This window comes from Scomber scombrus, chromosome 21 (assembly GCF_963691925.1).
Source record: "Scomber scombrus chromosome 21, fScoSco1.1, whole genome shotgun sequence".
Lineage (NCBI taxonomy): Eukaryota > Metazoa > Chordata > Actinopteri > Scombriformes > Scombridae > Scomber > Scomber scombrus.
The window spans coordinates 20788235-20802740 of NC_084990.1; the positions used below are offsets into that span (position 1 = coordinate 20788235).

At 36.8% G+C, this 14506-nt stretch overlaps 1 protein-coding gene across 1 annotated transcript in view; it reads right to left on the reverse strand.

Moving 5' to 3' along the window:
* Nucleotides 1-2446: 2446 nt before the first annotated feature.
* The window catches only part of LOC134003320 (corticotropin-releasing factor receptor 1-like), a 63477-nt gene continuing 51417 nt past the window's right edge, over nt 2447-14506 (reverse strand). The window contains exons 9-14 of the mRNA XM_062442481.1: nt 13692-13752; nt 11075-11147; nt 6174-6259; nt 5809-5944; nt 5469-5510; nt 2447-2587 (exon numbers count right to left, since the gene is read on the reverse strand). Of these exons, the coding sequence (XP_062298465.1) occupies nt 2447-2587; nt 5469-5510; nt 5809-5944; nt 6174-6259; nt 11075-11147; nt 13692-13752 (539 nt within the window). The remainder of the gene's footprint in view (nt 2588-5468; nt 5511-5808; nt 5945-6173; nt 6260-11074; nt 11148-13691; nt 13753-14506) is intronic.

Below are 14506 nucleotides of genomic sequence, written 5' to 3' on the forward strand. Positions count from 1 at the left end.
AAGATGAGGTTCATATACAATTAGACATAAACAGCAGTTCATAGAAATGCACATGTGCTAGGCATACTGGTACATTAGGAATGTGGACTGTGAAATGCTAATCACATGGATAATGTGCCCACATGATTTACAGTGTGTGGTTTGTGTTTTTGGTTTATATTTGTGACGACTTCACTGGACCCCGCTCCCATTTTAGTATTTATATATTTACAATAAATCAGTTAACAAAGTTACTGCGCAGCCCACTTGAATGTCATGCTTCAAGTCAACCAAATACTACAGAAAGTCACTTTGTAGATAGGAGAATGAACAGCATCTTGATTGGATTTAGTGCATCCTTCTCAGCTGATGATGAGAGGCTTGCTGGTAGAGAGGCAACGAAAGTAAGTCTCTTTATTGAGTTGAAGAGTTTTGCTCCAAAACATTATAAATCCAAGAGTATGAAAGTTCATTCTCGGTCTTGTTAATAGAAGTGTGACACCATAATCCTGACTCAAGACCTACATACTAGCTTTTTTTTTGTTCTTTCAAGTTCAAGTTCGGCCATCATTTGATTATGTATTACACAACCAAGTGGAACTTGATTTAAAGCCACACTAATCAATATATTTTTATGAACAATGGGTCAAATTACAATGTGTACTGTGAAAGGGGTCAGGAGTGACCAACCAACAGATAATTGTCCCCTGATTATGTTGCTCCCCTGAGATTTATGGAGCATTTTAGCATCGTTCAACTCATTATTTTGGTTTTACTGACTACAACTATATTTTGGGTCTAATCGGCATCATTTAAGATGCAGCAACCATCTATTTTCAGTAAACAAAAGCTGAAAAATCCTCTGTCCTTTACCTGCCCCACACCAAACAGCAGCCAGGCAAAGTTAGCGATAGCTCGTAAACATAGTGGAGCATTTAGCTGCTTAAAAGCCAGATATCTCCCTCAGGAATACGTGGAAACCAAAACAGCGCTAAAAGGAGAGTAAATATCTGGCTTACATTCATCAGGTGGACACAAAAACAACTTGAAATTAATGTTAATGTTGCTTTGTGTCTATTGCATGTGTAAATAGGCAACTGTTTGCTAACACGTTCACCGTAACAACTTTATGAGATGATAATATATCATGTGTTTTTCCCCCCAAAGCACGGTTTAAAGGTGCAGTGTTCAGGATTTAGTGGCATCTAGTGGTGATGCTGCAGATTGCAACCAACTGAACTGCTTCCTATGTAGATATAAATAGCTTATTTTAACGTAATAAAAACATAATTCTTATTTTCAGGTGATTGTAAATGGGAAATATGCTAATTTGTTTTCTTTTTATGTTAGAGTGTACTAAGCAAAAGGCTGGAGTCAGATGAAAATGAGCCTTTACATGTGAGAAAACCTCTATCTTAGCCTACTCACTAATTAAAACGTATCTTATTTTTTTATTCTGGACATAAACTAGAAAATAAACAATCTACAGTACAGGTTTAAGGAGAGTTATATGCTGTAACTATTTTATACATGTATTTTTTAACATTGTAAATAACCAGATTGACTGTTTCCCCTGCTTCAAGTCTTCATGCTGAACTAGGCTAATTGTCCCCTGGCTATAATTAACAGACATGAGAGTGGTATTGATCCTTTAGTCTAATTCTTTAAATGAAAATGAATGACTTGAAACTTTACTACTAACCCATTACGTGCTCGACTTTATTGACAGCGTTTTCCATACATTTAGTCATGGTTGGGATGTTACTTGGAGCAAAACTCTTCAGGTAGAAAGTATGGAATGTGTTAAACCTTTCTGGAAAGTAGCACGACTTCACCAAGCTGATAGAAAATAGAGAAAGGTATCACAACACCAAAATAACAAACACAATGACCAGACAATAATCTTTGTGACAGCAAAATAAAATAATATAATAATAATAATAATAATAATAATAATAATAAAAAAATGAAAATAAAATCTGAAAACTTCATCTTTATCACTTAATCTCTGCCTCTGTAGCATTTGAGTCCAGTGTCCGCTGGGTTGGAATCTGGCTCAGTGCAGTCCAGCGGCACAAACTCCAAGTTCCCACTCTTGTTAGAAAGCAAAAGCAAAAGTGTGCAAGCAGGAATACAACAGAGAAAGAAAATGGAGTGCTGTACATTCACACCCAAATTCCAGATCCAAACTTAGCTTGGTCACATGCATCTTTTGATCCACTAACCTCTCGTCTCAAAGTCTGCAGTGTCCTCTATCCCTGTCCCCATCTATTTTCTCCTAAAGGTCTGTATAATGTCCCTCCTGAGGTTTAGGAGACTGATGCAGTCTCTTTCTCTCTGGCTCTCTAGCCTTGCCCCAGCTAAGAAAGTGTTTTAGTGTACTCCAGTGATGTGGCAGAAAATGATGACAACGACAGCTGGAGGTTTCTCCCAAAGCACATATCTAGGACAAAGCTGGTTTCCTCTCTCATAGTGATGTGGACTGCTTGATGCTGTGAAAGCTGACCCGTGAGGGTGAAGTGGGGATGGACATAGCCTGGGTCATCCTGGCTCGGATGGAGTGCTGCTCCTGCCATCGATGGAACCGCTTCCTTACAGCTGATCGCACCTACCAAACATGAAAAAGAAGAATTAACAAACTGGATATGCACTAAACTGATTTGTTAACATGGTAATGATTTAATTAGTTAACAAATACAATGAATAATATTATGTATATTCAAGTATTCCATTTACATGGATACATGGTCACTGTGGGGTATGTATGTGTGTGGTTTACAGCCTAAAATTGTTTCAGTATGACTTGGTTTAGAATTAATTTAATTTAAATCTAATTAACATTGGAATCTTGAAGCCTGTTTCTGCTGGAAAAACAAAAAAATTAGATGAAATGTTCGAATGACAAATTTAAAGTAATATAAATTAATCTATAGGTCAAATGAGTTAAAATACTGATTACATAAGTCAAAATGATTATATGTACTAAGAAAAGGTACGAGGCATTAAATCAAAATTATAAGATAGTAATAAGTTCACAACTTTGAGATTTATCTTGTAAGGCACATTTTTAAGATATGGAGTCAAAATTACGAGATACTAAGACATCAATCTAAGATGTGTCTATGTATCCCATAATTTTGGCTTAAAAAGTAAATCATTTGAGTTATGTCATCATTTTGACTTACGATCTTATAATTGTAACTATACCATTATTTGACTTGGCCTGCTCATCTTTATTTTTATCATTCCTTTTTTCTTATCCTGGCACAAATGTGCTCCCATATAAAGTCAGTCTCTGTGATGTAAAACTGCTTTTACAGGTCCAGTTTAAACACAGAATCCTTGGTAACAACACGCCATACATCATTTTAATGATGATTAAAAAGGTTTCCTCTACTCCACTCTCACCCCCATCCCAAAATCAATTGTCCCATGTGTCCCACTTCATCCCTTGCCCTCACTAATCACAATGTAGTCTGAAAGCAAAAAGCCGATCCTAAGAAAATAAAAAAACCTCATCTTAACACATTGAAACATTTTACAGGTCAAATCATTGGAGCACCAACCAGCATTGTGTCCGGCTGTTGTCCTTTGGCTCAATGTTGGATAATTTAATCCTCTACACATGTTTCAATGCTAAATGTTTTCTTTTTCTCCTGAATGTGACCGCAGGTATCCTCTGTTCATCTGCCTCATTTCTTCCCCTTGCCTTTCTGCTACTCTCAGCTAGTAACAAAACACTAAATCAATATCCTCTGTAAGCTACACATGCTGGTTAAGCCCCTTGTTGGAGCTACAACACTGCCCATGATGAGATATTCATTTATCATCCAGCCGGCTAGAGCAGTGAGGGATGATAACCAAAGGGCAGCAGTCAGCTGATATTACATCCACATACTACTCCAGGAATAACCTGTAAGGTAACAGTAATGATTTCTCTATGATATGATGTTGAGCCTTGTAGCTAGATGAAGCTGTATAGTGGACCAGAATCAGATTATGATTCAACTGATGAACCTGCAGCTTTCCTTAATTAAACCAAAAGATCTTACAAAATCCTCATTATCACAGCGAAAAGGTTAAGTCTTAATATAATTGTCTTTCTACATAGCTTCTGGCTCAGGAGGCACGTTTAGGATCTATTCAGTGACATCAGGCAGTATATCACAGGATGTAGCCGAAGCTAAAGTGGTATTTATTGAAACTTTGAAGAGTATGATGGGATAATTAACTTTTAAAAAATGCTTTTAAGTACTGAGCTGTCCTTTCCAAGATGAAACCTTTATAGACACTAAAAATCAATTTTTTTTCAACCTTTCAGCTTTTCCCACTTTTCTGCCAAAGTTTTTTTTCCCACATGAGTGACTTTTTATATTTTTGGTTCTCAATCGTTTGAAACGAGGCAAAGATCATTTGGAAAATCGATGATGTAACTTAGTTCTGTGCACCAGTCACAATTAGCAATATTTAAACGCAGTTATTTGGATCAAAATGTGACGACAGCTGTTTGAAAGCTTTCGGTGTCAAACTCTCAAGATTAAGATTAACTTTATTTTTTATCCCAGATGGTAATTGGTTTGCAGTGTGTGCACTACAATTTAACACACACAATAAAAAAATACACACTAATAAAGAAAGAGAAGATCTGCAGCAATCCAGCAACATCCTGTAGTTCTTATAATGTAATATAATGCATTAAGAAAAATGAACTAACTGTGACTATTGCACAGTTAATAATATTATTTAACATGAAGAGAAATGCTTTTTTTAACCACATTCCCATAAGCTTTACAAATATTTTCAAATATGAAGCCAGATAGGAAAAAAACAAAAAGTTGCAATGTTACATTTGTTTTATGCTCTTTGTGTAGTGACAAAAAAACTTGTTTGCGTTGGGCGGGGATAGAACCGGATAAAGGTGGACGAGAGGACAGGAGGGTTATGAGTTCTGGTTGGGATTAAAAGGGACATGGGAGGATTTACTTCTATAATTTGTGTTGTCAGGAAAGGAGCAACACTTCATGCATTAGTTATTGGATGTGGTCACAAATCAAGAACAAAACACAAAGCACAAACACTGCTGCTGCACACAATGATAACACTAGTACCAATAAAGATTATAAAAATACTACAACTGCTACGACAACTAATATTACCACACATAAAACACTACCATTTCTGCATGCAGGCATGTTATTATTTCTGTGCTATTTTGAGATGTTTCACCCTTGATTTCTCCATGGATTCAAATTAAGGCTGACACTGTCATAAAGCGTAAAAAGTGATGTCACTTATGTTGGTACATGACAAGTCTTAATTGTGCCCTAAATATAAGTGCTTGAAGCTATATCGCTCAATTCCCCACAAATAACACACAGCAAAAGCCACCAAAAGGGAGAGTGGGAGCGCCTAAAGCAGTGGAAATATAAGTGTCTGAAGCAGGGTGAGCATAAAATGTTAGATCAATAAGCGGATGTGAATCTGCTTACCTCACTGTTTAGGAAGCAGTAAAATACTGACACAAAGAAGCCCTGTGTGAGAGGTGGAGGAAGATAAAGACAGGAACAAAACATCATCAAAAAAGGAGGGCATTCAAAACATCAACGCCCTGATCCTGTTTTAATCGCACACACAGAAGCTTATCACACATTACATTCATTCAATCATCTCCTGAGAGGAACAATCATTTTGCTTTCCTTTCATTGCAATTACTGTCTTCTTCTACATATATAAATATATATATATAAAATACACCCACACCATATAAAATACAAAATGATGAAATAATACTCTAATCCTTTGTCCCTTTGTTTGAGAGGTAAATCATACCTGGAAGGATTCTAAAAATGAGTTGAAATATATGAAGACAATTTGAGAGATCTCATCTTCCCCCGGGTTTACAAAGAACAGCATATAGGTGATTCCTAGGAGAGGAAGAAGTACCAGCGTAGCCTTCACCGCTTTCCTGCAGACAAGGAGAACAGTGAGTATAAAACCATGACAAAAAAGGGACAACATGCTACTGTCTTTTAGATGGAGGTAAGTAACAGCTCTATGACTTTATGTTTCCCTTCACCACACTCCACTGATCAAGTAACATGAATAATTTAAGGAGTGTACATACAGGAGTATCTCAAAAGGTTTGTCTTTGCAAGTACAGCAGGATACAGCAGGGTTACATTACACTTAGGTACCTGTACTGGATTGTCTCCGATGTGGTAGAAGCTCGCAGTTTGGTCATGAGGATTCTCACAATGTTGAAGAGGAAAATGAAATTGATCTGTGGGGAAATCAAACAAAGCACAGTAAGACTTTTTATTAAAGTCAAACAGTGTCTTCATCACTGTCTTCTTCAGTGTGGTGCAGCCTGAACCATCTGCAGCTACTCGCAACAAGATGAAGGAGCTGGTTGTGGACTTCTGCAAGTATGAGCCTACTCTGACCTCTGTCTCCATCCATAGTGAAGATGTCGAGGTAGTCTACTCCGACAAATACCTTTGAGCGCACATAGATGAAAAGTTGGAATGGACTAATAAGACAGAGGCCCCTGTGGAGGCTACGATCCTTCAACATCTGCAACAAGGTGCTGCAGATGTTCTATCAGTCATTTGTATCTAGTGTCATTTTCTACCCGGTGGCATGCTGGGGGTGGGGGATGCTAACAGGCTGAGCAAGCTTGTTATTAAAGCCAGCACCATCATAGGAGATATAATTGATCTGGACATGCTGGGGGTGATGGCGGAAAGGAGGATGCTAACCAAGCAAGTGCAGATTCTTAACAACACCTCCCATCCCCTCCACCATGGGCTTGTCAAACTGAAGAGCACCTTCAGCTCCAGGCTGATCTCTCCCAGATGTTCCACCGAGCAACACAGGAGGTCATTTCTGCCGGCAGACATCAAACTTTACAACTCCTCCCCTCTCTGCTGCAACGTGGGATTAGGCTGACACTTTCAACCCTATGCTTTCCCCCTTTCTCACAGAAACTGATAACTGGATAAGCATATGTATATTCTGCTCAATCTATAATACATACAATGTTTCTATTGCACTTTGCACACTGTATGCTACTACTGCTGCTGCTACTACTACTACTAATACTACTACTACTACTACTACTACTACTACTACTACTACTACTATCTACTATTACTGCTACTACTACTATTACTGCTAATACTACTACTACTATTACTACTATTACTGCTAATACTACCATTACTATTATTACTATTACTATTACTACTGCTACTACTATTACTGCTAATACTACTACTGCTATTACTACCATTACTATTACTACTACTACTACTACTACAACTACTACTACTACTACTAATGCTACTACTACTAATGCTACTACTACTAATAATGAAAACAATAATGATAACTTATAATAATAATAATAATAATCATAATAATTCTATTCTTGGTTTTATTAATCATATTTCATGATATATATAAATGTAAATAATCATTGCACAATGGATAATAACAATGTTGTGTTCTCTCACTGCTCTCATTTGATTAATGTCTACATACTTACTGCCCAATGTATAATAACAACCTTTTCTATTTCATTATTATTTAATATTATTCAAATGTTGTGTGTTATGTGTGTAAATTTCTTTCGGGATTCATAAGTATTTCTTATTCTTATCAATGTCAGAGATACAGAAGTTCATCATTGTTCTCGGCCATTGATGGGTTTCAAACAAACAATGGAGGATGCGTGTGCTGAAGGTGGGTCGGAAAGTCATTGCCATGCTGTTGTCATATTAGATGTTTCCAGTATTTAGAAAAAGACAACTTGCCGGAAACATTAGTGCATAATGTCTGCCTGCAATTGTACTTCCCAAGGTTTAAAAAGAAACCTCCCCAGACACAACATACCACAAAAACTGAGGAGGGAACACATCAGAAGCATTAAGAGGAAGCGAAAAAAATCAGGAAAGCCGTCACACAGTAAATATATCAGTCAAACATATGGCTTTCCCATTTATAAAGAACGGATGCAGGCATAGCAAATAGCGGGAGGGGGGTTGAGTCGAACCCTCAATGTCACAATGTCATCAGGACTTATATAACATATTATAAGTGTTTATAAATAAATAAATATAAATAAAAAGTAAAATTACTGTTAAAGGCATAAGGTAAAATTTAGTGGCATTAAGCGGACTTGGCAGAAATGGACTATTGTATTTATATACTAATGTTTAATTAGTTTATAATCACCTGAAATTAAGAACCATGTTTTTCATTATAATCTTACAATGAGCAGGTGATCTTCCACAGTATTTCGGCCACTATAGGTTCTCCTACATGATGGGGTGGAGGTTGTACATGGCTCCTATTCTAAATTTCTATATTTCTAATTCTATTTTACCACATGTCGTTACAGTTACAACGTTGTTTATTTGTTCATCTGTCCAATACATTTGTCTGTTTCACTTGCACTTACTCGACCCAGCAGGTAAGCATTAGCCTTTAAAGAAGTAATCATGTCCTGTGTTTCAGTATTTTATTTAACTTTGTAGTGCTACGTTACTTGATATCTTTTATTATTACATCCCTGTAATGTATAATATACATATTTAAACTCAATCAAGCGTGATGATGCATAAAACAAATCCTACTTTGATGAATATATTTGGTGCTATCATTGCACAATACAAATTAAAGTTCTTGGAGTCTTCGTGGTTGTTGTTTTTAGCTCAGTTTCTATTCTCAGACTTCATTCCAGTTGATTGTGCATTTATTATTCATGGATTTTGTTATGGATTTGTTTCTCACCTGCCTCTTTGGATGTGATTTGACAGCTCTACCACTGCAATTTCCCAATGGGAATAATAAAGCACTCTATCTCTCATTACTTTCTGACATCCCTACCCTATCAGTGACTTGCAGCCACAAGTCTATTTGTTCCTACACAAAGACATTAATCTTTAAAAATGTCTCATTCCATTTTTGAAAAAGGCTCTTCCTGAAACAGCTGGGCATTGTAGTTTGCGGTAAATGTTACTCAAAGAGCAGTAAAAAGTGCATTTGTTAAGGACTATTTTTAGCTGTGGGCTTATACACATACACACCATGCTGCTGATGGTTACCAATTACATAAACATTTTAAAGTACTGTACTGTCAACTAGTTCAGTTTTCAGCTGTGGTTGTTTTAAAGAGCTATATAAATAAAGTTGAGTTGAGTTGAGTAGTTTAATTATTTAATGCTTCTTCATATTTCCACTACATTTCAGAAGAAAATATTGTACTTTTAACTCTTACCACATTTACTAGTACTATTACTTCATTTATCAGACAGCTGTAGTTACTTTGCACAGTAAGATCTTACGTAAAAATATATGATGAATTTATAAAATAGGATTCAATTGCTACACATTACACTACCCAATAAAAATGGATAAACAAAAAAGTCTCGACTTTTATTACAAAGATGCTCATATTTTAATGCATCTGTAATTTAATATGGCGGGCATTCAGCAAGAAAAAGTATAATTTTTAAGTGCAGGACATGTAATGGAGTATTTCTAAATGCTACTATTGCTTTTTTCCTTTTACAGACAACATTAAAAAAAATATCAATGGCCTTATTCTTTAGTAATGCAGAAACTGTCTTGATTATCTGAGGTGCTACTTAAGAAGAGCAGAGAAGCACAATGTGATGAATGACAAAATCAATAGCTCATGCAATATGTGTGAATGATGTAACATGGGAGTAAAAATAGCTGTTGGAATACTTTCCAGGACCAGATGACCTGACCTTGGCCTGAACAGATGTACTGTATGGCAATCATTCAAGAACTATCCATTCTACTAGTGTTCACCAACCTCATGCATTAGTGCTTATGTTCTATGTTTTAATAACATCTTGTATTTATTCTTCATAGCAGTACATCATTTAATTGCTGACATTAAAAGCCACCAATGGCAAGGCATGGAAAGTTCACAACCACAGCACCCTAAGATGCGATACCACAACTATTCTGGTGACCCAAAAGTGATCCTGCAGGATCAAGTGCGAAGCAAAGAAATAAAAAGCCTGAGGGGAACATGCTATTGTAAGAAGACTAGAATTTAACAGAATGTAGGAGAAAGGAGAAAGATACTGAAGGAGGCAGATATGTGCTTAAGGGGAAAGCGAGGCAGGAGAGACAGAAACATAAAGTGCCTCTTTTTCAACTAAGAAGAGAGGATAAGGGTATGTGCTGTTTCTGACGAGGATGGGAAGGTCATCCTACCACTGGAGACCCAGCAGGGAGGAAATAGTCGTAACTGAGCAGAGAAATGGCCAAATTGCCTCAGCGAAGGGACTTCTAGCAGAGGTAGTGGCTGGAGTGTGAGGGCACGCATGTGCATAAGAGCTAAGGACAATATTTTGGAAGCCCAGCCAGGAGGGAGTTACTATAGTTCAGACGAAAGATGACTAAACCTTGTACAAGGAGCCAGGCTAAGTCCCCAGCCAATCTGCAAATCTGCAGGATCATTCACACATGAGCCTTGCCCGAGGTCTGGTTGTCTAGCATCACATAGATTGTTAGCAGGAAGAGTCACAGTAACACAGCTATGTTCTGAATGCCGACGGAGAGGTTTTGTAAGCGGTAAATGTCCAGTTTAAGGTGATTTATTATCTTTTCTGTGATTTAAAGCTTAGCAGCTGAATTTAGAGCTGGATCCGGATGAAAGAGCTGTTCAGCTGTAGTGACAATACGGGATTCACAGTAGTTGGAATGAAGAAATGAAAGCATGAATACCTTGTCCTGGGGGTATGGAACTGACCCAGCGTTGGAGATAATTCCTAATAGGTACAAATAAGACTGAACAAGTCCTTGGATTACGTTCTTGTTTTTCAGTGCTGAGTCCAAAATGATTCCCATATTTCTTGCAACGTGTCAAGTTGCAGAGATTTAAAAGTTATACTTGGTAGGTAAAGTGTTAGAACTTTTTAGAACCACATTTATCTTCGCTAACATTAGGAATGTGTGGAGGTTTCACACATTTCATGCTTTCTAGGCATCCTAAAGACAGAATAAAGACTAATAGACTCAGTGGGTTATGTAATACAGGCTCTGAAGATCTTACCACTAACACAAGAATCATGGGACCTTGGTAGATGTAGTCGGTGTATACGCCAGCTCGCTTCCCAAACCAGCACCTGAAACGTCAATGAAAGCAATCAGTCACGCTTAGTTCTAACATGCAGCCGTATTTATGTTGTCAGTCATCGTTCTAAATAAAGAAATCCCCCCCAGGATGAGTGTGTGTAGGCGTAAATTTCCTAATTTGTGCTCAGTGGTTCAAACACATTTTTTCCAGTCAGTAATTTAGTCAAAATATGAATTAGAGAGAGTTTGGTGAGTAAGTATTTTAAAGCAATGCTTCAACTTGAACTCTTTTAGATAGTCCAAAAATATATCAGTAATATTATGAAGATGTTTCCATGTATAAAATCTGCCAGTATAAGGACACTATTTCAAATAGAGACAGGAGAGCAATGGAAATCCAGAAAAATAAAATTTGAATGCTTGTTGAAAAATTTAATAAAATAATATAGTTGACCAATTATTACTGTAATTGTAGATTTCTTCACACTAAATACATGTTTAAAGGATAATTGGTGTAGTCTCACATCACTTGACTGCCAAACCCTGGTTCTCAAACCCAAACCCATTGAGACCCTCTGGCTGCATCAATCTTCAGGTCTCAACAGGTCTCAAATACATATCTTAATTAAAAAAAGACTCAGTAATTGCTTTAAATAGCTGGGCACTTTATTTTTAGTAAAGAGACTTCAAGCAAAAGTAAATAATTAAATATTTTCAGCTGCATAACAATACTTTGCTCCACTGCCAACACTTTGCACTACCTGCGCCAAAACCCCCATTCATAGTCAAGTCAGATCAAGTCAAATGTATTTATAGAGCACAGTTAAGAACAACAGGAGCTGATAATCAGTTCTATCTTCCACTGGTAACCAGTGGACAGAGGCCAGTATAGGGATGATATGGTTTTTTTTTGGACTGATGGACTCCCACATAAAGGGAGTTCCAGTAGTCAAAATGTGAGGTGATAAAAGCATATAAAACTGTCTCCAGATTGCCAAATGTGGGAAAACATACAGTAACAATCTGGCCCTTCTATAGATTGATGTTCAACTCCTGTTATATGAATTTAATCAGAGCTGCAACTACTGTATAAGTCGATTAATTGATAAGTCGATCAAGAGAAAATGAATCATTTTAGTAATGTTTTAAGCATACCAAACATTATCTTTATTCAGCGCCTCAAATGTAATGATTTAATGCTTTGCTATCCATGATAACCATGTTGATTTTGGGCTTTGGCTATTTTAAAGTCTCCTTTGACTCTGGGAAATTATACTACGCATTTTTCACTTTTTTTTGTTTTGTTTGACATTTTATTGATAAAATAATGAACATAATTGTAATAATAATGTAATATCTATATGATTAAAAATGAACTCATCAATATTTTTATATTAACAATAGATCCCATCACTATGTGTAACATGACAAAAGTCGTTCATTGTAATTAAGCCACAGAAAATGATGACGCAACTCTTCAGTTTGGCAGCTCTACGCAGCATTTTAGCTTCTTTCAGCTCATTGTTTTGGTTTTATGGCAAATTAACTGTTTTGGTTCAGCAGCAGGCAGTTATTTTCAGCAACAAACAACAACAACAACAACAACAACAAAACTCTTATAAACACACTTTACACTACCTGCCCAGCACCAAATGCCTCAAAGTCAAAGTTAATGACTAGGAGCTGATGGAGACCAAACCAGAGATAAAAGGAGAGGGAATATTGTACTTAAACTCAAACACAACTCCAGATAAACTGTAATGTTGCTCTGTGTCTGCTTGGTTTGGGTTTTAATCTTTTTTCACCATAACAACCGTATGAGATAATAATAAGTCAATGTTATGTTTACAGCTTTTTTTTTGGTGTGCATACAATCTATTCATACTGCTCTAAGTGAGCACATATTGCTCTCTGCACTGTGTGTAAGTACATTGAAAACTACCGGAAACTGGAGTCAAAGTTCTTGTAAGCAGCAGCTGAAAGTGTGCGTGGTAAGATAAACTACAGCAGCTCAATTTATTATTCTTAGTAGTTTTTTAACAATTGAGCTTTACGGCACAGAGGAATAAGATTTATCAGGCTTTGGATACACAAACAGCACTTGTTAGTAGGTCTAGCACATTGTTGATCTTGGTATTATCGTGGGATTTTTTGACAATTAGAAAAATATTGAGATACTTATCCTTTCATTAATCAATACACAATAAATGTGCCAAAAGTTGAATGAACACTGAGAGCCCACCATTCATTTAAATTACAGACATTCCTTTAAAAGAAAAGGACAAAAGGATATTTTTATTCTTTGTTCACTATTTAAATTGTTGAACCAATTCTTAACAATCTACTTTACTTCACTAATAACAATCAGGCACTTAGCACTCTCCAATCAAAGAGAAAATGGTCATAGGGCTAAAGCGCAATTGAGAGTATTGCACAATGCAAATGTGATTACATCAGGTTATTAATGGACATTCATCTCCTTAATGCAACACAGTTAGTCTTTGCCCTTGTCCTGCTTTTGTTACCAGAGGAAGAAAAACACTTGATTCTCCTTGAATATGCAACAATCTCAAGAGTCACAAGAAAGGACTTACTTCTCATTGTCATAGTACAGCTTCCCAATGGCCCATGCCACAATTATAGGGAATGGTATACCTGTGAGGCAAAAAAAAAAAAGACAAAGTGACAGATTCTTCTTTCATCTCTTTATGCTATTTAAATCACAAAATACCAGTCCAGGGATTTCCCATTGGAATATGAAAACCGTGTCTTTTTTCAGCAGTAGCACCAGCGCCTGCCAAGCTCTGTCACAAGCAATTGTTGCTCGTGTGCTGTGATCTACAGATGCAAGCCAAGACTTGTCACCGTCAGAGTTTTTCTTTGTGAATGAATGAAAAGCTGGACTCTGGTTGATGATAATGCAGAGTGATCTGTGGTTTACTGACTTAGAAGGAGTATAATAACGCAGACAAACAGCTATTACTCACATTTAAAGGACACTAACAGGAGCATGAAGACTTTGCCAGCTGCCACGTCACACATGTAAGTCTCACGTCTCTGGAAACTTTCCACTTCATTAGCAATGTACTGTCATCAGTGTAATGTTACGCCTTGGGAAAATCGACTCTCTCTTAGCCCTGGATTACTTGAAAAATGTGATTTTTTTTTTGTCTTGTTGTTTTCCTCTCTCGTCCACACCTCGCTGTCTTAAGTCTTAGCATTTCTGCTCCCGAAGCCTGAGAGTCAAAGCTAAGCGAAGCAAATAAAATTTGATCGTATTTATTTATATTTTCACAGCAGCTCTGAAATATGCTGCCATTCTCCATTCACACAGAGGCTTCACACTGCCCTGGGGGAAGTGTAATCCAGCTGGCACAATACACCTAATCTCAACAGCACATAGTTCAGT